The following is a 24322-nucleotide window of genomic DNA, read 5'->3' on the forward strand; positions in this document are numbered from 1 at the left end:
TGATTTCTCTGTACTTTGGTGTCTCTGTTTATAAAATGCAGATTACTGATGTATGAATAGATTTATTTAATAAATGTGTGTTGCTATATACTATGCACCTGATACTGTGCCAGATGCTAGAGAAATGAAGATGAACAAGATAAAGTTCTTTACCTTTACAAAGCACCTACTCTAGCAGGAGAGACATGAATAAACCATCTTCTAAAATCACAAAATAATACCTGTAGACATTAAGAGAGTAGTGGCATCTCACCTGTGGTCAAGGCTTCTACTACTCATCTAGGTCCAGCTCTCCTTTCCTGCTGGTCTCATGACAGGATTATACCATCTGCTCCCTTGCAGTCAATAATACTGCTGGCCAGTAGGTTGAGAATGAGAATAACACGGGCACTTCTGAGTAAATAAATTTAATTGCCAGCATAACAGCCTTTAGTATTCCCTTCTCATGCCACACTGACCAAGGAAGTCAAATGTTCTGAATGGTATGATCACAGGATGGTGGAGCCTCCCTCAGCTCCATCAGGCAGGTCTCTAAGGGTAGCTAGCTGCTCAAGAGAATAACCCAAAGCAGACCTTGATTGACTAAGCAATGACCTGTATTATGTGACTGAGATTTGTGGATTTTAAGTCCTTATGGCATGACCTAGCCCCATTAACTTGTAAGTCAACCTACAAAAGGCATTCTGAAAGAGCCAAAACACTAAGGGCTAATTGATCAGTGAAAGAAGAGCCAGAGGAAGAGGTCAGGAAGGACCCTCAGAAGAGAAGGAAAGGCAGAGCCAAGACTTAGAGGATTGAAATGTTCTGTTAAGATGGGTAATGGCAAAGAGTTCACATGTTTACTGGAATGCAAAAGGAAGGGAGAGGGGCAAAAACAGACAGAAGTAAACAAGAGCAAACTGTGGAGGACCTCCTGAGCCATGTTAGTAGCTTGGCCTTTACCTTGAAGGTGATGAGGACCATGCAGGGCGTTGAAGCAAAGACTAACATGATCATCTGTGGTTGTCATAGAGGAAGGATTGGGTCAGAACTACAGATATGTCAAGATGAAACTAAACAACTTATGGAAAGTACCTACTATAGTACCTGGCAGACAGAAGTATGTGACTTCCCTTTTCCCTTCTTCTGCTCATATATTAATGTAATTTTAGTAACTAGTCAGTTCTGGAGCTCAGAAATCTTTCTTTTAGTAACCTGTAAAAATAAATACTTTATAATATTAAAATGTAGTACAAAGACATGTCCAGCCACCTTGCCTGTAGGAAACCCAATACATGCTAGATGTTGCTTATGAGGAAATTGGTTGAATAAATCATGAACCATGATATATTACTGACCTAGATGGAGTATCCACGATATAGAGGTAGGTGAGAAAAATAAGTCACAGAGTAATATGCATTGCATGATTTCATTACTATAGGTATAAAGTAAATAAATAATCCAACCCAGTATGATGTAATTAGAATATCCATTTGCGTAAGCCTGTGACAGGATCTCAATGGGCTGGAAGTCTTGCCTTAGCTACATGTGTTACAAACGTGGTACTTTTTAGAATTTGTTCTGTAACTATTTAAAAAATTTACAACATCATTCTGGAGAACTAGAATTGACAATGTTGTTCTGACAGAGAATGTTACCAATTGTAAAGGCGTACAAACCAATCTTTCGGCCAGAAGATTCCTCTTTCAGTTGATGTTTCCTCTTCCTGCTGGAGTGCAATTATTTTAAATCTAATGCTGTACCTTGAGTTCTCTGTATTAATTCCAATGGATTGAACCACAGACTCTCAGGGGATATAAACGGATTCTAGCCTTCAATGCTAATTACTCCCTGAAAGGAAGCCTCATTCACTTTTAGGAAATGAATGGGCCTTCTCATCAGGATAAGCAACTTACGGTACTTTGCGTTGTGGGAAAAGGCAACCAGTCTTCCAAAAGGATGTCTTGGCCTTAAAAGAGCACAAGCATGCAAATCAGACTGAATCACTAGAAGTTCCCTGAGGTCAGGGGTCAAGGTCTATAATAAGTGATAATGATTTAAGTCTACCTTAATTAAAGCAATATATCACACCAACCTCAGATATAGAATGCCTGAGTTCATGTTCCCTTTTCTAACTTTCTTTCTAGACAGATAATCTCAGAAGATCTGGGTTGAGTCAAAAGTATCTGTGGAACATCCACGTGGAAATGTTGGCAGGCCTAGACTGTCTAGAATGCAGGACAGTGATCAAAGATGGGGACATGAGCCAGGGATTTGGTATATTAAAGAGAAAGGGTAAATAAAGTTACACAGGATGAGCTGGCTCACGGAAGGCACAGTACGGGGTGCCTTGTTTAGAACAGTGGTTAACAGCACAAAGTTTTAGGTTCAAATCACGGCTCTGTCCTTTTCTAGATAAGCACATTTGGGTATGCCACTAAACTCTTCTAATGCTCTGATTTCCCATCTGAAAAATCCAGTTGAAATATAGCTTCCTTAAGACAGTTGTACTGAGGATTTAGAGCATCCACTGCATAGTGAGCCTTCCAAAATGTTACCTCTTTACAGGGGTGAGCTAGGACAATGGCCTGAGCAACACCCACAAGAAGGAAGTAGTAGTGGCAGAGAGAGGACAGATGGAGGCCAAGCAGAAAGGAGAGCTCAGGAGCTTCAGATGGGCCAGATTAGTTAAGATTAGGATAAAATCGCTTTCACTAGATATAGCAACAAGGAAGTCATTAGAGCCTGTCAGGAAAAAGCCAGACGGACCATTTCCAAGCCAAACAGGCCTCATTACTAGCATTCTTTTAAGGAACCAGGAGATACTTTAAAAGAAGATAAAGAAGGTCAAGTAAACTTTTATTTACACTTTTCTGGATACCAAAGTAATATATAATCAATGTCAAAAACCTGGAAAGTAACAAAAAATACAAAGAGAAAAAATGTCTTGCTTATCCACCTTCCAGAGAGACCTAAGTTTTTTTCTACATATGTGTATTTACATCAGGGTATGTATGACAAGAGTAGTTCATCTTGTCATGTGATAAGCATAGTCTGTATTTGCCCAATATTTTGAAGTCTATTATTTAAAGATACCTGATGAAAACTTAGAAGAATGTTCCTATGATGTCAGAATAGTATAAATAATGTATGTCACAAGTCTAAAAGCCATAAAAGAAAGAATATAAAGTCTGCTCATATCAACCAAAATTTCCTACATAGCAAAAAAGAAAAGCCACTATAAGCAGAAAGAAGAATGATAATTTAAATGTGCATGAAAATAAAATTTGTCTTTTGCAGTATATCATGGAAAGTGAAATAAAACTGACTCTCAGATACTTCATCTTCTTCATAATAAGGTAGAGGCAAATTAAAACTACAATGAAAAACTACAATGAAAAGTGTCTTTCCTCTCATCAGGCTGGCAAAGATCAAGACAACTGATAGCATCATGTGCTGATGATAGTGTGGGGAATCTCACGGGAGTCAATGCTGCAACCTCCATCTGTCTCTATCTGTCAAATTTGCTTATAACCTTTGAGTCAGCAATTCCATTTCCAGGAAACTATCCCACTAACATACTCACAAGTGTGCAATGGCACGGGGACAAGATTATTCATTACAGATTTAGCTGTCATAACAAAAGGTTGGAAACAATCTAAAATTCCATCGATGGGGCCACTAGTCAAATAAATGGAATACAGGGACAAAAGGGAAGAGGCAGCCCTGTATCACTTCATAAAAAATTATTGCTAAAACACATGCAGTAAGGAAAGCAAAATGTAATAGTGTAATTAGTGCATCACCACATGAGTAGAAGAATAAAAATAGATAATGGGAAATACATTTTGCTCATAAATCTACACAGTATTCCTAGAAGGAATCATAAAAAAAAACAAAAAACAGTAGTCACCCCTCATGGTTTGGGCATGGTGGAAGTGACTCATTTTTCACTGAGTGCCTTTTGTACTTTTTGAATTTTATATGCCATGGTACATATTATCTATGAAAAAACTAAAATATAACATATTAAATAAAATAAAATCCATGAACCACTTTGCCTTTACTAAGTTCTTAGCTGCCTTTTCCATTCTTGTTTTTTCTACTTTGATCTTTTTCTTTCATTTTTCCTTTGCTCTGCCTCCAACTAATACAACTAAACAACAAAATTTGTATCAACTGGGCTCAACATGGTGGCACACCTATAATTCCAGCTACTTGGGAGGCAAAAATTGGGAGGATCAAACTTTCAGAACAGTCCAGGCAAAAAGTTAGTGAGACTCCCATCTCAACAAACAAGCTGGGCATATTTGCAGGTGTCTATAATCCCAGCTACAGGGGAGGCATAGGTAGGAAGATCATGGCCCAGGTTAGCCCCAAGAAAAAAAGCACAAGAGCCTACCTGAAAAATAACTAAAGCAAAAAAATATGGGGTCATGGCTCAAGTGGTAAAGCACCTACTTACCAAATACAAGGCCCTGAGTTCAAACCCCAGTACCACATACAAAAAAACTTGCATCAACTGACAATTTTGTATATTCTAATAACTGCTTAATGGATATGATTTCATTTAATTTTCACAACTACTCCCAGATGCTAAATTTAATTTTCCACAACTGACAAATGAGGAAACCCAGGTGCAGGGAATTGAAGCACCTTGATAAAGCCACAGAAATGATAAAGGACGAAGCTGGAGTGTAGACCAGGCCTGTCTCTGCAAGCTAGGCTTTTTCTAGTAAATCATATTACAGTGATATGGAAGAAATAAATAAATATGTATTTTTTTTAATTGGCAGTACTGGAGTCAGGGCCTTATGCTTGGGTCCTCTACCACTTGAGCCACTCTGCCAGCTTTGGTTATTTTTGAAAGAGGATCTTGCTTTATGATTGGGATGGCCTGGACTGCAACTCTCCAATTTGTACTTCCTGTGGGGCTGGGGATGACAGGCACACACCACCACATTCAGTCATTGGCTCAGATGGAGACTCGAGAACCCTTGACTGCTGGCTGCAAACCACAATCCTCCCAAGTTCAGCCTCCACAGAATCTAGGATTACAGGCATGAGCCTCCTCTCCCAGCTTATATTTAAATTTTTAAAAGAAAGTATTACTTTGTCTATGATTTGAAAACAAAATGAACATAATATCTTAAGTGGATTTCTAAAGGGCACAGAGAAATTTTATAAATCAAGCTATTCTTTACCTCTAAAATTTTGATGATCATTTTCAACACACCTGTTGCAAGGAGCCCTCGCCTTTCATTCATTCATCAACCCTAAGCATCAATTAAGTGCTTGAATCTGTGCTATTCCTTGGCATGAGAAAGATGAAGCCCTCAGGAAACTCCAATTGTGGGAAGAGAAATAGTTGTAATAGCTTGCATTTATTTGGTCTCTACCATGTATCAAGCAGATGCTAAGCACTTTACATAGGTTGCACTAGCCTTGTGACACAGGAGCATTTGCTAACCCCATTTTACAGATAAGAAAAATGAAGACCAGGTGTTAAAAACCTCCCTGTGGATCACAGCTTATAAATTGCAGAATAAGGATTTGAACTCAGACAGTTTGGCATCAAAGATCTTGGGCCATTACAACCGTGCCTGGAAATAGCTTAGTACAGAACATGACCCTAAGAGAGAAATCAGCAGAGAACCCTTACTATTCCTGGAAATGGATCTGCCGAGGTTCCGGGAGGATTGAAGCAGGATCAGAGTCTTGACAGAAGTTCAGAATGTAGAGACGTCATGGCATCCGCAAGATGTCATTCTACCCTGCACTGAAACAGTTCTGAAAAGGCTGACATGCTTTGGAGAGGGGAAAAAAAAAAATATAGCACAGAGTTTCATGTGACCTGTCTGGGAGCTGAGCCATGTAACGGAACCAAGTTTCTATCAGGGATTTCATATTTTACTCAATATTCTCAAGTTTGGCTATAACACAATCAAGTATCAACCAGGCTCATGTTGGTACTTATCAGTGGGTACTGTTAGAAGACGTCAGGGGATTGGACTTAATGTCGTTGTCTTTTTTTTTCTAATGTAACATCCTAGAAGTACGCAACAGAACTGTAGCAAGATGAATCAGAAGGAGGATGTAGCACTAGATGCAATGCCAAGAATAATATTAGGAGAAGTGATTCCTTGCTATTCTGGTACAGTTAAGAACAAACAATCCTTTAGGGACCCTAGAATACTCAGAATTCTCATCCTGTCTCATTCGGAGTGGCAAAGTCAGCCTCTTCATTCATCAGCTCTAGTTGGGGAGAGACAGTGACAAATCAGAAATCCCTAGTCCTCTGAGCTACTGTCTTGCTGTGTCAAATTCCTTTACTGTGTGACTAATCATCAGTCTCTAACTTGACCCATGGCTCAGAAGACCTGGGCTTGACCTCTGCCGTGATCTACCATCATCCAGTTCCTAGCTGGGGAAAATCCAAAAGCATCTAAGTTTGTAGAACAAGTTCTCCCCTGAACACATCCTAACTCCTCCCTTAATTGAGCTGGCAGTCTCTATCTGTTTAAACAAACAGAAGTCTCCATGTAGGACACAAAGAAGCAGTATGCATTGATCACAACAATCTCTTTCCTTAAAAAGCTGCTGGAATAACAGAAGATCAACTAGTCCTTAATATCTTTGATGTCTCTTTTTTCCTTATAGTCTCCAAATAGTATTCATTTAATAACTGATCTGAATTGATTTTGCCTTCAAATATCCCTCTATTTCCTTAGGCTAGACAATGATGTGCTAGAAAATATTTAACAACCTACTGGGGAATGGAGGAAAGCTCTGATTTGTAGCGTTTGCCAATTTTCATGGTGTAAATATTCCCATCTTGTCTAATTTCAAGATACCATCAGGAGTCACTGAATGCAAAATTGGGAATAGATGGGCACAATTGATCTCCTGAGCCTAAACCAGCCAGCTATAGCACAGCCTGCCTGGGCTCCAATCTTATGCTGAATGATTGCAATAGCCTCGAGCCCACAGTCCTGACTCCAGTCCCTGGGATCTTCTTCCTGCTCACTCAGATTAAATACTTTCATCATGCCACTCCCTGCTGAAACTACTTTCCATGGCTCCCTAATCCCTTCACTTCTGCCTAGCTTTCAGCTTTACCCCACAAGTTGGTCCTACCAAACAACTGCAACTAGATTTAACAAATAAAAAATATAGGATACCCAGTTAAATTTTAATTTCAGGTGAACAAGGAATACTTTCTTAACACAAGTATGCAATATTTGGAATACATTCATTCCAAAAAATTATTTGTGTGTATCTGAAATTTATCTGGTCAACTGGCATTTTATCTGGCAACCCTATGCCTAATCCACCCACCTCATTTTACCTCCCCCTCCCAAAAACAACACCAGTAAGCTTCTTCATGATTCTGAGAACCTGCTTTCTCTTAGGTAAATCCTTAAACTTCTCTGCACTTCAATTTCTCATCCATAAAGTGAAAACAATACTAGCCACTTCCATAGAGTGAAGTTTAAATGAATGAATGTGTGTAAAGTAGCTAGACTAGCACCAAATATCTGACTGTATGCCAATCCCCAACTGCTCAAACTACTTTAGAAGATAACAATATTATGGTTATAGAATCCAAGATCTAGGAGTCCTCTCAGCTCTTCAACTACTACATCCAAACTATCCTAAGTCATTGCCTATGGCTGTATTTTTAAAGAGATCTAGAGGGGAAATTTTTGCCAAAATACACAGTGGTGTCCCTTTTCAGCATCTCAGAATCCTCAGAAGTCATGGCTCTCTACCTCTCATCCACATACCTTCCCTGACCATCATCAAGGGATGATATCTGCCTATTATCTGCCTTAAGATGGACCTTACTTCACTTCCCTCTGGAAATGCAGTTTCTCTTACACAAGCAATGCAATCACAATAAGTAAGGAGTCCCCTGAGGGAGATACAACCAGAACTAAAGTGTAAAGGAGAGAAATATCTCAAGATCGCAAACTCCTTATCAAACCCTTACCCATTTGTTACTTTGTGAAACAGGTCCCAGTGAAGAATTTCAAGATACTAGAGGTAATGAGCAACGAGATAAGAAGACACGATATCACCATTACCCATGACAACTCTATACACCCTGCAACCAATGAAGAACAATGAGCTACTGATACCCATTGGGAGCTTTGCTGTGTCCCAGAACCATCTGAAAAGTGAAGTTCAAGTTGAACTGCAGACTCTTCATGATGCCGAACAATCAGCAAAACTTACTGATTTAGAGATTACATTACTCTCTGAACAACTAATACATTAACCCCCAGGACACCTAGTGATTGTTTTAAATGCATCTTATCCCCATTAAGATATGAATTTTCCCCTGTGCCTTATGAAGAGAACAGTGTGCATATGCTGGAGTCATCTATAAACCTCACTTGATATTCCCCTTTTGAACTCTGACTGGTTTATCTATAGAATTCTTTACCTTACCTCTACTCAGAGAGGTACTCAGAATGTTATGCATATGAGAAATATAAAAAAAGAAAGCAAGTTATCAAACCCTCTGCAGTTTGGGAACGCTAGTGTTTCATCCGATACACACACACATATATGTATATATGCAGAATGATTGTACCATAATGATAACAATTGTTATAGCTGGGCAATAAGAAGATTATTTTTCAATTTTATTTCCTTCTTGCCTCTCTCTATTTTCTCCATTGTCTACATTGAATAAATATTACTCGTGGAATTCTTTTTATGCTAAAAATATTTAATTTCAATATTGATATTGTTCCTACTAAGCAATCTGCTATCTCCTTGCATTGATGTGTCTCAAATGCAAATGCTCTGGTTCTCCTGAATCAGTGTAACCTGCGTGAGGCCACCAAGATCCTGGGTGCGTCTAAACGCACAGCACCCTAATCAGTCAAAACAAGTACACTAACTGCTTTTTGGGTGGAAACTAGAAAATAGCATCAGACTTTTGGGCTTCCAACTATTTCAACTATTTCTTAACAGGAAGGACACCTACTGCTATAGCTCCATTATCAGTAGACTCTGGATTATTCTTATGCTCAGAGTCATAGAGTATCAACAGAATGTCAAACCTACGAAGGAATTTAGAGAGCTTCTTTCGAACTGAGTTCTCAGATGGGAGAGTACCTTGCCCCACATCCGCCAGTTAGTCATCATCTCAATGCTCATATCTGCTCACAGCTACACTTGTAAAATGTAATAATCCAAGGATTTGGCAATGCAGTAAAAAGACAAGCCTAATTCAGAGAAACCCTGCATTCAGCCAAGTTTTTGCTAGCAATGTATAACCACAAACTACTCCTGAATGCTACAATTCAAGTCAGGTCAATAAAGACCCCTGGGGCCTTCATAAACCTAGCCATTTCCAAGTGTCCTGATCACTTACCAAGCTAATTAGTGAAGCAAGTCATGCCTTCACTTCTGTCACCACCTCTTACCCACCCACATCTCACCCACAGGAAAGTGGCACAGAAGAAACATGACTTCCAGGGTAAGGGATCTAGAGAAGTCATCCTGTAGAGCCCTCAGGGGGAAGCAGACGTAATACTGGAGACCAGGCTTAGACCATTGTGAAGACCTAACCACACAGGAGCAGGGACAGACTTGGTAGAAGAGTGACAGCAGACAGACACCCCAGGCTTCCTGGGTACCCAGATCTACAAGGGTACCCTAACACAGAGCAGACAGCACCACATGGAGCTATGTCCATGGTAGGTCTGTATGTCAAGGATTCTGCTCTATATCACACACATACAGATACATATAATATAGAATTCAGAAATTTGAAGAAATCACCTGTGATTCTTTGACCTGCTTACCTGGATCCGAATTCTTGTATAATACTCTAAATTAATCCAGAAGACATTTCTTCAGGAATAATAAAACCAATGTCTCAGAAATACAGAGTATTCAACATTTCCAAACATTTCATGGAAGATTTTCCACTGCGAAGACTAGAAAACTCCTTCATGAATGCAACTTGGCAAGAACACACAAGAGACTTTATTCAGAGGAACTAAGATACCCCTTTTTAGAAAGTAACTAGCCAAAGGGGCATGGAAAGGAGGTGAACTACATCATAGCCAGGCCAGTAGAATCCCCTGGTCTTGCCATTACATGTGATACTTTCAAAGTGTTCTTAGTACCTTAATTTTGAGGGAAAAGAGTAGAGGGAAACAGCCAATGCTTTGCATGCTTAGTTTCTGCCTATGACACTGAAATCAGAGAACTGAGATCTTTGGAGAAACCAAAGATGGTCCAAATGACTCGTAAAAATGAACTAACAGCTAGCAATACAGAAAACCAACCCCACAGATGGAGAAGGGACAAAGCTCAGAAACAGCCTGAGGGATCTCGCCTGCCCTGGGGGCTCTTTCAGGCTCACAAAGCAATTTCTTATTACAAAAAAAGCTTCAGAGCAGCTGACTTGTCAATGTCTTGAGATCAGGCACTCTCTTCTAGGCAGGCCCTGAGACCAGACAGAAAGAGCACAGGAGGGTCCTACTGTAGGGAGAGTCTGTGTTGTTGCCCCAAGACAGACCACTTCCCTCCTAAGATGCCTGGGAGTTTCCACTTTGGCAGGGGGAAGGTAAGTCAGTGCATAGCAAAACAACCAGGGCATAGAACAGATGAAACACAGCAGGGTAAATGCACCCCTTCCTTGACCTTGGGGGAGCTAAGAGATTGGTTACCTAGCCTGGCTACCCTCCAAGATCAGCCAAATAGACATACCATATGTCCCTAGTATTATCCCACCAAGTAATACCAACACTTTCCCCCTAAACAGGCTTAAGAGCCTTCACCCTGGCATTTGCTCCATGGGACTGTATTCCAGATGTTAAATCACTCACTGTTTAAGTTTGTGAACTTCTTTTGTCTTAGTGACAAGTGAAACTATATTCTAACAGCATGTTGCCTAGTACCCAGCGACTTCCCTTTTCTCCTTGGGATACTCCCTATGTTAAGCCGTGGACCCACCCATCCTACAACCCCTCATTGTATAGTTAAACAGACACTACAGTTTGAGAGATGTGGCAGATACTTCTCTGGGAGCCTTAGGTACCAAATGGAAATTCCTTTCTCTTCTCACCTTGAATGTATTAATGAACTCTGAACTAGACTCCACCACCATGTATGAAAGCAGATGTGGGCAGTAATTCAGATGTACACAGCCAACCCTACATAAGGTGGTAAAGGAAGAGAAGCTGCTTTTTTTCCTCCCCATATTTATCCTTCCTCTCTTAGTCTCAGCTGGAAGTCTCTTCAAACCAACAATGGTGCAATCCAGCAATTAAATTATTAGTTAATAAATGCCAATTGTACAGTAGCCTTTCCTGATCACTAATACATAGCAAAATGTGAGGGAGATTTCCAGGGTGGAGGGTATTTGGGAAATTTCTAGAACTTTCTCTCAATTTTGCTAAGAATTTAAAACTGCTCTAAGGAAAAATAAGTCTTAAATACACACACACACACACACACACACACACACAAGATATAAGCTCTCCAAATGGAAAGCACATTGAGATGCAAAGAAAGTAAGCTATCATGGTAAAATTCAGGACATTTCATTAACGATTTGAAACAAGAAAGAATCTGTTTCTCCTACAAGTGAATGCCAGCCCAACAGATTGATACAAATAAAGTTCCATGCGGGTGTATAAAGAGAGCAGATACAGTCCCCTTGCCTTCCTACCCCACACAACTTGCCCTTTGCTATGTGCCAGAAGCACAAGATCTGGGGGCTCAGCCCCCTCATGCTCAGGAGCCACTCTCAGGAACCTGAATAATGATGATGACCAAGCGCAGGGAAGGCTGTAGACTTTGGACATAAAAACACTTAGCCTTGGAAAAGGTCTAGGAGCAAGACACAACTGGCTAATTATCGAAATCAAGGGACCTAGTTTTGGATGTCTTTAAAGTTCTCAAAAAATAAGGAAAATTTTCTTTTTAACTTTTCAGTGTGTGCCATAAGGAATTTTCAACAGAACATAGCATCTTATTTCTTCAGGAGGAAAATGATTGGGAGACCATTTTGGCCTGGCTCCTTCATAGTAATTTTAAAGGCAAGACACCAGGTAAACTGACAGAACCATGCTGGAAGAGTTTCCCAAGGCAGAAGCTCCAGACACCAAATGCTACAAGGATTTATTGCTTGTTATGGGATTATCATGCCCCAGGAATTTATTACACTCCACTTCATTCAATCTTCACAGCAAACCTGTAAGGGAAGAGTTGTTATTATTCTAGTTTTATAGGTAAATAAAATAAACAAGGGCACAGATTCTTGGGGCAGCTCAGCCAGGGTCAAAAAGCTAGCAAGTGGCAGAATTGGGCTTCCCATCCAAACTGAAGATACAAGACCCTCTGCTTTACACATGCATAGAGCCAGGAGAGGGAGACTTACTTTTTCCTGGATGCTCTGAACATTTTATCATGGATACATGCCTCCTATTTAAAAAACTATGTGTTGAAAAGATAAATCTGAATGTTGTATTGAAAAATTAATTCAAATATTTCAAATTTATCAAGTCACATTTTCTTAAAAACAGAAATCCATCAGATAACTGAGAAAAAGCAATCCCATACTAGAGTCCTCTGATAGCACACTGCAAGGTTTCTGGGAGAAGTGGCTTCATTCAGCGCAGGAGACAGAACTTGGCTTAGGGGTGTCTAGGCTACTTAAGGCCCAAGATTACTAAAGTGAAACCACTGAGCCACTCTTTCCCATTTTCATTTTCAAACTAAAATCCCCTACTACCACTAGAACTGTTACCTCTCTGTTTAGGCAAACAGTGAAAGAATGAATGACCTCGCCTTCTTCAACAGGCAGATCCTAACATGTTACGCACAAAACAAAACTTGAGTAAATCAATGCATGTTTTAAATGCCCTAGCAAAGGTCATTGTTTTAACAATCTTGAAGATATCTTCTCTACAAAGCAAAGAACTCGTCTGTGATGTTAACACCGTGTTGTGTAAATAATTTTTTGGTGCCATATAAAGGTCCTAGTTTCAGCCCGAAGTCTTCCATAGAGCTGTCCGGGTGTCTGGAGACTGGTGGGGTAGTCTTGTCAGAGACCATATGCAGATGATTGAGGACCCTTCTGAAAGAGAAGTCATTCTAAGAGAAAAGGGAATCTAAGTTTGATCCAGTAAGGAAGCCTCAGGCATTGGCGGAGAAGGAGTGATTCAGAGCCTAAAGCCATGCCACCTTCAGAATCAAATCTGGTCATACAGACAGAGGCAGCTATGAACACAGGCTGTAGAAGATGACACAAGGTCCTCCTTTGACATACTCATCACAGAGGTGAGTGGTATTGTCCCCATTTCTATCCTGAACCAAGAGGACTTCAGCACCTTGAGGGTTCCAGCAGGCCGGTACCTGTCCCAGGGCAGCAGGATTGTACAGCAGCAGGAGTAGAGAGGCTCCACACAACAGTGGGGACAGCACTAGAAGCACAGGACAACCCAGGGCACAGAGATCAAAGTCCTTATGAGGAGGATCCCCAACAGGCCACAGAGAGAGAACAGGGCAGTAGTAGACCCCTTCAAAGTGGGCTGGAACAGCCGAGGAAGAAACTGGCAGATGCCACTTGACAAAAAGGAGTCATTTATGTGTGCGCCTCATAACTGCACAAGATTTGGGAGTGTGTAGGCAGTTCTGTAACAGTGTGTCGTGGTGAAAGCCAGGAAGTAGACTGGTGGTGTTACCTTCTGTGTAACCCCAGGCTGGGGGTCTGTGGTGTGATCTGAGGAAACTCTAATCAGAACATCTTAGGTGTTTTACAAATACGAACAAGCAGGAATACTAAAATCTAGTCTCTTGATCTGGTGATCAAATATTGCTTTTAAAAAATCATAGTGTTAGCTTCTTTTTTTCCCTCCTTATTAAACATTGTGTGTGATTTCAGCTTTACTTTTTTCTCAAGTCATACTGATGTGCTGAGTCACAAAAAAGAAAAAGAAGAAAGTAAAGGAAGAGTGATTCTGCTTTTTAGGGCTAGCCTCAAGGATGGTGTAAGCCACACTTTTTCCCCCAAGTTGTGATTATTTCAGTGTTAAACGACGTCACATTTGCACAATCTTAATAAGGTTTCCAATCAGCCCCACCCACTCTGGCCCCACCCCCCCCCAACAAAGATTTTTATCAAATGTGGGATTTTCCCATGAGTCTCAAAATTAGAGTCTCAACTCCCAATAAATATGAGACTGGGGATGTCTGAGACTCATTCTGCTCCTGAGCCCACCAGGAACGAAAGAGAGCTTCATCTACCCTCCAGGAACAGCTATGAAGTTCCACTCCAAAAGTAAGTGAAGGAAATCCTTCGCCCTCTGGCGGGGCCACTGAGTGCCTGTGTGAGGGAGGAGTGAGGGCTGACTGCTGGCTAACAGCCAGCAGCAAGCTCCCAGCTGTGCTGTCAGCTCACTCAAGCTTTCCCTTCCCTCGGCACAGGCACCTTCTGTCCACTTGCCTTCTTGGGGCTGCTCCTGGTGACAGCTACTGCCTTCCCCACCTCAGAAGTCCTGAGAGAAGACTTCACAGATGATGCTAACCAAAATAGACCAACACATGCCTCTTCACAAAAAATCGAAGACCAGATTTCATATATCCTCAAGGAAATCCTGGAATTGAGAAAGGAGGTGGGTAGGCTGGTTGATAGGGACAAAGCCCCTATGTAGGCATTCATTCATTCTCCTTGCCCCTGGATATGGAAAGGGGCTCCTGAATTGGGAGGTTTATGCTGGGTTCTGGGGCACTTTAGATTTGTGACCAATGAAGCAGCCTAGATTGGGTTCTGTGTTTCTTCTCTGCTGCTGGTTTCATGAGATTCCTTCCCTTTCTGGAAATTATTGAATGAGGCTGGAATCCATGTTTCCTGCCCCATTCTTAGTTCCATACTTAGCATGAGCTGCGGGCCATTGTTTTTCAGGGCTTCCTTTTCTCTTACCAAAAAGTAAGATCAGTCAACTTTGTTTTGTCCCTTGAACTTTGCAAGGATCAGAAAAGTGCCACTTGAAATGAATGTTCAGCTTCTCAAGGCAGTTCCAGTTCCTTTACGATATGAAGCTCAGTAGTCAGGACTCTCCAGGGTGATTACAGTCAAGATGCATACTGTAGTGCCCACCAAAGTGGCAAAGTTATTAGTAGGTTAAAGCATCTCTCATCTTTAAATGCAGAGTGTTTGACAAAAAGAAAAGAATGCAGAGGAAAGGATTGGGAACCCAGCATCTAGTTCCTTGTTGTGCTAAAACCAGCTTTGTGATCCTGGGCAAATTCCTTACCACTTCTGGATTTTATCTATGAAATTGTAGGGTTCAGTTTGATGATTTCACCGGTCTTTCCAGCTGGAACATTCTATGGCTTAAGTTATGTTTATCCAAAATTATCAAATTGTTTTATTAAGTACCTACTATGTGCCAGGTACTTTATATATTATATCTAATACTTGAAACAAAAGTATAAGGGAGGTGTTTAATGATTCCCAACTTGGAAGGAAACTGAGACTCAGGATAAATAACAAGCCTGAAGTCACAGGTGAGCCTGGGACTGAGCCCAAATGTTCCTAATTCTACTAGACTTTCCTTGCCGGGATGCCAATAGGTTGTGACTTCCTTTTTCATACTCTACTGGCTGTGGTAAAACATGAATTAGCCCTCTAGTGGTGTTTATTTTAGGGGCACTTAAATGATAACAGTTCTGGTATTCTTTCCCAGTTGTGTGGCAATGATGAAAACTGTCTGAACAATGAGGAAGCAGTGTCAGAAAACAAACTGAACCTTCCAATGATGACATTAAAAGATGGATGCTTCCAAACTGGATACAATCGGGTATGAACTTGTCACATTTACTTTCAGCTGTTTCTTAGCCAAAGTTCACAGTGCCCAGACCCAGGCAATAACAAAGGGGACAGATGCAAAGAACATTATGTAGATTTCATGAGGAAGCCAGATTGAAGCTTTGTTAAAAGCAGTTTATGTTTGAACAAGCTGAGCCCCTCTGTGTTGGGATTTTTCACAATGTTAGAAATCCCAACAAGTTTACCTCATCTTGGGTAAGGTGGTCTGGAAACCATTCTCTCTGGCTTCTGCTGGCAAGGTCCAGGCCCATCCTCTTGCTGAAGTCATTCTCCACATCCTTCTTCCAGACAGTGAGGTAGCCTGCACTGACTTCTGATTATTCCATAAAAGGAGGTTTTAGGCCAACCTTGACAAGGGCAAGAATACAGGAAAAGCATTGATGGGGGAGTCAGATGCCCACTGCCACACTCTAGTCTCTGTTGGGCCTTGGGTAAAACTAATTATGGAGCCTCTGATTGTCCAGGTATTTAAAGCAGGGCAGCCAATGCTGTCTGGTGTTGTAAAGCATGTGCCTAATTCTTGAGGGTGCAGAGGGAGAAGATACCAATATTAGGAACTTTAACTTCTCAAATCAATTCTGTCTCTTGGCAATAACCAATTTCCCCCACCTTGTCTTCTCACAGGACACTTGCATATTGAAAGTCACCAGTGGACTTCTGGAGTTCCAGATTTACCTGGAGTACATCCACAACACATTTCAGGATAACGAGAAAAAGAACAGAATCAGAGATGTGCAGAGCAATACCAAATCCCTGATTCAGAACCTGAAACAACAGGTGAGTGCTTCCTCATCCCTCACAGCAGGTGGGGAAAAGAGGCTCAAGGAAATCATCTGACAGCTCAGGGCTGCAACACTTCAACAAAGACAGCTGCATGCAACTGGAAGGGCCTGAGAAATAGTTCCTGATAGTTAAAACTTTATTTGTTCATTTATTTCTGCCTTTTGGCTGTCTTCTACAAAGAACATCAATAATTATTTAAAACTATATTAAGTGACACTGATTTTAACATCAATTTTAATAGCTTAAAAGGCAAGAAAAGAAACAGAAGGAAGCATATCCAACTATTCCCAGAGAGCCATTATAAAAGAACACAGAGCAGAAAAAATAATTTTAATGCTTTAATCACTGCCAAGTGACATTCTTGTTATCAGAGAATTATTGCAGAGAAGTAGCCAAAGGCTAAGGACTGGAAAGGAGTGACCAAGGGCTTGGCCACCACCAGCCAGCTATTAAAAGGCAGATAATGGAGAATTGATGTCCCAGTATGGATGAGCAAAGCAAAGTGCACTAAGAGCCCTGCTGCTAATCCAGCCTCTGCCATTTCTAGTTGTTTGCCTTAAACCAAGGCCTTTCATACTTTAATGTGCACAGGAATCCCCTGGAGATCTTGATCTAACAGACCTGAGATTCACCTTTTTAAGTTGCTCCCCAGTGACGCCAGTGCAGCAGTACTCCAGCACCACACTTAGAAGGGCCAGGCTTTCCACATGTTGTGCATCCCCACACTAGGGGTCTATGGAAACATGTTTCTAGTCCCTTCATACCACCAGATCAGTGGACTCTCAACAGATGCTGGATGGACAGTGAGAGGAAACTGGAGGAGCTAGATTTAGAACCCACTAAATTTCTTTTAGCTATGAGTTCTTCTTTCATCTATTAAATAATAACTATGTGCCAGGTACTGTTTTGGTAACAGAAGGGAAAACAAGATAGTGGTGCTACCCTCTGGATGCCTACCATCTAATGGGAGACAGAGTAGCAAAGGGATGCTTAGACCTCAGTTCTAGGGGTCCTTCTTGCAGTGGGCTTAAAGCAAAAGCACTTCCTAACTTGGGCAAGTCAGAGCAAGTAGCCCCAATTAAGTCTCATTCACCCAAATTTTAGTATCTTCCCACAGCCCAGAGCATCCCTCATCTGCAAAGGGTTTGTGCAATATTCTAATGATCCTTTTTGTTTTCTTTTCCCTTCAGGTAAAGAATCCAGATAAAATAGTCTTCCCTAGCCCAACTGCAAACGCCACTCTGCTGGAGAAGCTGCAGTCACAGAACAATTGGCAGAAGACCATGACGATTAACATCATTCTGCGCAGCCTTGAAGATTTCCTGCAATTCAGCCTGCGGGCTCTTAGAAAACCATAGTGCACAGCAGCTATTACTTGTGTGTGGGCATTCCTTCCTGTGGACAACATCCTGTCTACTGGGAACCTACCTTATGTTGTTCTCTACGAAGAACTGACAGTATGAATGTTAAGACACTATTTTTAATTTATTGCTAATTTAAATATGAGTTAATTTATATGTGATTGATATTTATAATTTTATAAAGTGCCACTTGAAATATTAAATGTAATGGTTTTGAAATAATATAAAAATCCAGGCAGTTTGAATAGCCTCTGTTTTAGAAACAGATAATTTCTTGGAATGTATAAGCTTACCTCAATAAATTGCTAATTTATACACATTTTTAAAAAAAAGTCTGCATTGTGTTTTTATAATGTTTAAACTGTCATGGATTTTAAGAATCAGCAATTAAGACTGTGTGTACCATGTGAAGCTAAATAAAATAAAAGTCAAAATGGCTGTAGGATAGTCAAACAAAACAAAACAAAACAAAACAAAAATACTTTCCTGAGCTTTAGAGATTTACTGACATAATGAAGATTGCCACAGGAATCATGACAGAAATTAAATCTACTTGAGGAAACAATTTTTAGGATATCTAACAAAACTTTGCAAGGTTTGAGAAATAGCAGTGATTACTATTGCCTCTTGACTTTCCCAGGTGAAATTCCAATGGACTTACAAAATTTACAGCCATTCTGCATTTGCATCAGTTTGCAATTGCTGGACTTGATAAAAGCCCAAGCCTACTTTTCTTCATTGGATATCTAGAAAATGGGGCACTATATTTGTTAGGATATAGTCTAAGCTACCGTGACAAAGATTTCTTCAAACACAGTTACTTAAATAGGATAGAAATATATTTATTTATCATCTAACAGCCCAGTGATTGTTGGTGGTCCAGGTGGTCCATGAAGTCATGTAGTAATTAAGGTTTAATTCAGCTCTTTGTTTCACTAACCTCTAGGACAGGTTGTCCCATAGAAATTCTTGTAATGATGGAAATGTATTACATCTACACCATTCATTATGAGAGCCACTAACTACATGTGCAATTGGGGTCACTAATTTTCAATTTCATTTTATTTTTACTAATTTAAAATGAAAATTAAACAGCTGGGCATGTAATCCTAGTTACTTGGAAGGTGGGGATTGGGAGGATTGAGGTTTGAGACCAACCTAGACAAAAAGTTAGTGAGATCCCATCTTAACAAATAAGCTGGGCATGGTGGCACGTCTGTGGTCCCCACGTGGGAGGCCAAATGTGGGAGGATTGAAGTCTGAGGCTAGCCTGGGCAAAAAATAAAATGAATTTAATTTAATTAAGCAATACATATGGCTACTATATACCATATAGGAATTGCAGCTATGGAAAATTGTTTTTTTTTTTTTTACATAATTGAAGCTGGTTCACCATTTTTATTCTAGTCCCCAGAAAGGTGGTCACATTCACTGGGGATTAGGATTTGCAACACATCTTTCTGAGGGACACAATTCAACTCATAACAGTAGCACATGTACTTAGCATATGGAATGGTAGTCATTTCTTTAAATTGCTTTTCTAGGCTATGTTCTTTGCTGGTAGAGACCATGTCTACCTTATTCACTATTGCACCCCCAGGGCTGAGGAGAATAGCTGGCACGTTACTGATGTTAGAACATTTGAATAAATAAACACTCTCAAACCCCAAATTCTCCATGATTTTACTTCATCCAAACCTTATTTCTTCTCTCCTTCAAAGCCTCTAAGTATCCTCTGGAAATTCTGTGCTTGCTCAGCAGCCATCACATCTTACTGAACTAGCTCTGATCTTCATTGATAGTTTCCATTCCCTTCTCTTCTCTTGTCACTACCACCCTAACTCAGGGCATTGTCATCTGCTCCATGAACTACAATGAAAGCCTCTGGAAAGTTCTTGCAATGTCCTTTTTTACTAGCTTTCCCACCCATTCTCTACACTGCAGCTTGAGTAATCATAGTAAAATGTAAACCTCTGTGCCATCCTGTTACTTAAAATCCATCTTCTCACATGTGTGAGATAAATTCTGAATTTTTTTTTTTTGGTGGGACTGGGGTTTGAACTCAGGGCTTCACACTTACAAAGTGGGCACTCTCCACTCAAGCCACACCTCCAGTCCATTTTGCTCTGGTTATTTTGGAGATGGGTATCTCATGTACTATTTGCCCAGGCTGACTTCAAACCACAGTCCTTCCAATCTCAGCCTCCTAAGTAGCTAGGATTACAGGTGTGAGCCACCAGTACCCAGCTTTAAATTCTGAATTTTTGAATATGGCTTTCGATACTGTGGATGATCTGGTCCCAACCTCCCTTCCCACTCCATCTCAACCTCCTTTTTGCTCTTTAGGCACTGGCCATAATGTAGTTTTCAGTATCTCAATCATGATGTGTTTTTTGTTGATTCAGACCTTTGTACATGCTATTCCCTCTGCCTGGAGGGCTCTGACTATCTGGCCAACCTATCTTTTAAATCTCAGACAAAACCTCTTTCTCCAGGAAGCCTCCCTAACAGCCCTCCCCAGGTTTTGTTAGATCCCCTGCTATTGGTGCCCCCAGGATAGGTTCCCAGTGCACCTCACATTTCTCTTTTGTAAACCTTATCACACTTATGTTCTTTGTTCAATGACTGTTTTCCCTGCCACAGTGTAAACCACATGTGAGCAAGGGACCATGTCTATTTTGTTCACCTCTTCATCATGAGCATTCCTTACTATATTTGAAGAATGGATGTATTGGTCAACTGCTATTTCTCTTTGTTCTTGGATTTGACCCTAATTTTGGGAAGCCCACTTGTGATGCATGGTCTCTAGAAGTCAGAGTATGTGCTCTTTTCTTTCTTGGCTCCTCCCATTTCTTGGCCTCCATGGACTTTCCCCTTCACAACAGAATTCCTGCCCTGGGGGAAGAAGTCTGTGGTGGTTAGGATGGGTAAAAGCTTTGTTAGAAGACAGAACTTTCATGTTGCTGGGGTTTGGAAGGGGAAATCTGTACCAAATTCCCAGTGTTTGGTTGAAATGGAACCAAGGGCCATGTTAAGTTGTACAGATTGCTACTCTCCCCATCATTCTTGATGAGGGAGGGGAAAGGACAAATGAAGAATATTACCAGTTGGAAAGGAAACAGAGATAGATATACATGCTGTAACTATTCATTGCCTTCTCTAGAAATCCTTAAAATATTCCTTTCAGAGGATTCCAAGATGGCGGCTAGAGGTAGGAAGCAAAAAGCGACCCTCCTATAGTGAAATCTTGGAGAGACGCTGGAGACACACTTTGCAGGCATAATCACCGAGAAAAGGCATAACTTTGACCCCTCCTCATTTCCAGCCAGTGCAGAGAATCTCCACTTCACGTTAAATGGAGAAACAAGGAGGGCCCCTGGGGCCGCCAGTGGCTGGCGCCCATACGGCTTGGGAAGACGCGGACCAGGTGAGCTTCGTGGTACCGCGGTAGCCCCACAGACAAGCCTGGGCCAGAGCAGCATAGCCCCCTGGACAGACTGACCTCCACCCGGGAAAAAAAAAAAGAGAAACTGAGTAATAAGCAATAAGAACAGTTAAGACACGCTGGAAAGAGGGTGGGGTGCCCTAAGCGCTGAAGATTGGGGGAAGGGAATCCTTCCCGGGACTGTAAATAAACAAGCCAGGCAGGCCAGAGAGCCTCTGGCGGGAGCGGGGCGCACACCCAGCAACCAGGAGCGGGGAACCTTGTGAGAGTGGAGGAGGAAAGACCCACTTCCCACGTGAACTGTAAACAAACATGGCGGCCGGCAGGAGCAGCAGCACTGCCCAGTAAGCAGGAGCAGGAAAGCTGCTGAAAGTGGCAGTGGGAGGAAAACTTCAGAGGACAGGGGGGAAGACACACATCCCACATGAACTGTAAATAAACACGCAGGCCTGACAATGCGGGGGCAGTGTCACCTTTCCCAGTGCTTGGGAAGGGGAAAGCCTGTAGCAGAGGCTCCCGCACAGGAGAACTCTGAGCAAACAAAGCCTGTGGGACCAGGTGAGTGCTAGCTCACCCCAGAGATCTGCATAAATAACGCCGCCAGCTACAGGCTGAGAGCAGCAGGCAGGCAAGACACAGTTGCAGATACCACTCTCAGAACTGTCTCCAGACGCTTTTTTTTCTTTTTCTCCCTACCTTTGATGAGAGAACAACCGAATTACACCTGAAAGCCGAAAAACTTACTGAAACTGCGTTGCATTTGAACTGGGGACACTTGGTGGGGCTTTTTGTTTGTTTGTTTTTTCTTGTGTGTGTGTGTGTGTGTGTGTGTGTGTGTGTGTGTGTGTGCAGTTTTGTTTTACTTTATGCATCCCCTTTGATGAGACAACTACAGAACAACATCTGAGGCACCAACTCCAGGACTGGAGATTGAGACAGACATCCAAATTATTAAGACTGAAACTGCATTGCATATAAACTTGGAAGTATTTTGGTTTTTTGTTTTTTTTTTTAATTTTCTATTTTCCATTTTATTTTAATTCATTTTTATATATAGATATTACTTTCATTTACTTAGTTTTTATTTTTTTTATCTTTGATTTTCAATCCTCTCTCTGTCTCTCTATTGTCTGTTCAGCTTACTGTCGATTAGTACACTAACACTCCCTGTTTATACCTTTGAAACTCTCTTGTCTGATACCTTGTTCTGCTTTCACCCTCTTGTCTGTATATTTGTTTTCCCCTTTTCTTTAACTTCTTGCTTTCCATCTCAGCTCACTTTTCCATTCTAAATATTACCATTGTTATTATTACAAGCTAGAAAATACTTAATTACACACAGTACAGGGACAGTAACAACACCAAGGACAATGACAGGAAGACAGAAAACACAGGGAAACCAGTTTCCCCACAGCAAAAAATTAGTACAGGAACCAGAGGGGAATGAAGAGAACAGAAACTCAGATCCAGACTCCAACAAAATGAATATAAACTATGCCAAAGGACCCAATGAAGCCCACAAGAATAATTTAAAAGAAGACATACTACAGGTACTCAATGAGAATTTTATAGAGATGATACTGGATAGGGTCAACCAAGATGTACAGGAGACACTCAAGAAATTCCAAGACAATAAAAATAGAGAATTTGAAAAAGCAAAAGAAGAAATAAAGGAAACCATAGAAGCACTGTATAAAAACCAAAGTGAAAGAGAGAACACAATGAATAAATGGATAAATGGACTCAGGACAAAAAAAGACAACAATAAAGAAGAAAACTGCCAGGATATGGAAAACCTCAGAAAAAAGAACGAAACAGAACTGCAAAACAAAATGGAAGGCCAATCCAGCAGAATAGAACAAACAGAAGACAGAATCTCAGAACTTGAAGATGAAATGGTAATTAAAGGAAAAACCGAAGAACTATTAATTAAACAACTCAAGACCTGTGAAAAGAAAATGCAAGAACTCACCGACTCCATCAAAAGACCAAACTTGAGAATCATGGGCATCGAAGAAGGAGAAGAGGTGCAAGCGAAGGGAATGCGTAATATATTCAACAAAATAATAACGGAAAATTTCCCAAATCTAGAGAAAGATATTCCCATACAGATGCAAGAGGCCTCCAGGACACCAAACAGACCAGATCAAAATAGAACTACTCCACGACATATCATCATTAAAACAACAAGTTCAGAAACTAAGGAAAGAATATTGAAGGCTGTAAGAGAGAAAAAACAAGTAACATACAAAGGTAAACCCATCAAAATCACAGCAGACTTCTCAACAGAAACATTAAAAGCAAGAAGAGCGTGGGGTGAGATCTTCCGGGCACTGAATGAAAATAACTTCAACCCCAGGATACTCTACCCAGCAAAGCTATCATTCAAAATAGATGGAGCAATAAAAGTCTTCCATGATAAGCAGAAACTAAAACAATATGTGACCACAAAGCCACCATTACAAAAGATTCTGCAAGGGATCCTGCACACAGAAAGTGACACCCAACTTAACCATGAAAAGGCAGGCGGCACCAAACCACAGGATAAGAAAAAGCAAGACAGTAGAGAGTAACATCAAATTAGGTACACACAATCAAACCTTCAAACAACTAAGACAACTAAATGGCAGGAATCACCACATACCTATCAGTACTAATGCTTAATGTTAATGGACTTAATTCACCCATCAAAAGACACCGTTTGACAAAATGGATTAAAAAAGAAGATCCAACAATTTGTTGCTTACAGGAGACTCATCTCACTGACAGAAATAAGCATATGCTTAGGATGAAAGGCTGGAAGAAGATTTACCAAGCCAATGGCCCCTGAAAACAAGCAGGAGTAGCAATACTTATCTCTGACAAAGTAGACTTCAAACCTACATTGATCAA

General features: G+C 40.8%; 1 protein-coding gene and 1 long non-coding RNA gene across 2 annotated transcripts in view; both read left to right on the forward strand.

Annotated features, from left to right (window-relative positions):
• The window catches only part of LOC141420701 (uncharacterized), a 67527-nt gene extending 58841 nt beyond the window's left edge, over nt 1-8686 (forward strand). Inside the window, exon 4 of the long non-coding RNA XR_012445232.1 lies at nt 7996-8686. This is a non-coding gene — a long non-coding RNA (uncharacterized lncRNA). The remainder of the gene's footprint in view (nt 1-7995) is intronic.
• Nucleotides 8687-14151: 5465 nt separating this feature from the next.
• On the forward strand, nt 14152-18293 carry Il6 (interleukin 6). The gene is made up of 5 exons (XM_074065144.1): nt 14152-14290; nt 14437-14624; nt 15699-15812; nt 16466-16618; nt 17815-18293. Exons 1-5 carry the CDS (start codon nt 14272-14274, stop codon nt 17980-17982), a joined length of 642 nt encoding a protein of 213 aa, XP_073921245.1. The 5' UTR covers nt 14152-14271; the 3' UTR covers nt 17983-18293.
• Nucleotides 18294-24322: the final 6029 nt, after the last annotated feature.

This window comes from Castor canadensis, chromosome 2, assembly GCF_047511655.1.
Source record: "Castor canadensis chromosome 2, mCasCan1.hap1v2, whole genome shotgun sequence".
Taxonomy (NCBI): domain Eukaryota; kingdom Metazoa; phylum Chordata; class Mammalia; order Rodentia; family Castoridae; genus Castor; species Castor canadensis.

Coding starts and splice junctions, on each gene's coding strand:
- Il6 (XM_074065144.1), top strand. Junction 14,625..15,698: donor TCCTGGAATTGAGAAAGGAG/GTGGGTAGGCTG, acceptor ATTCTTTCCCAG/TTGTGTGGCAATGATGAAAA. Junction 16,619..17,814: donor TTCAGAACCTGAAACAACAG/GTGAGTGCTTCC, acceptor TTTTCCCTTCAG/GTAAAGAATCCAGATAAAAT.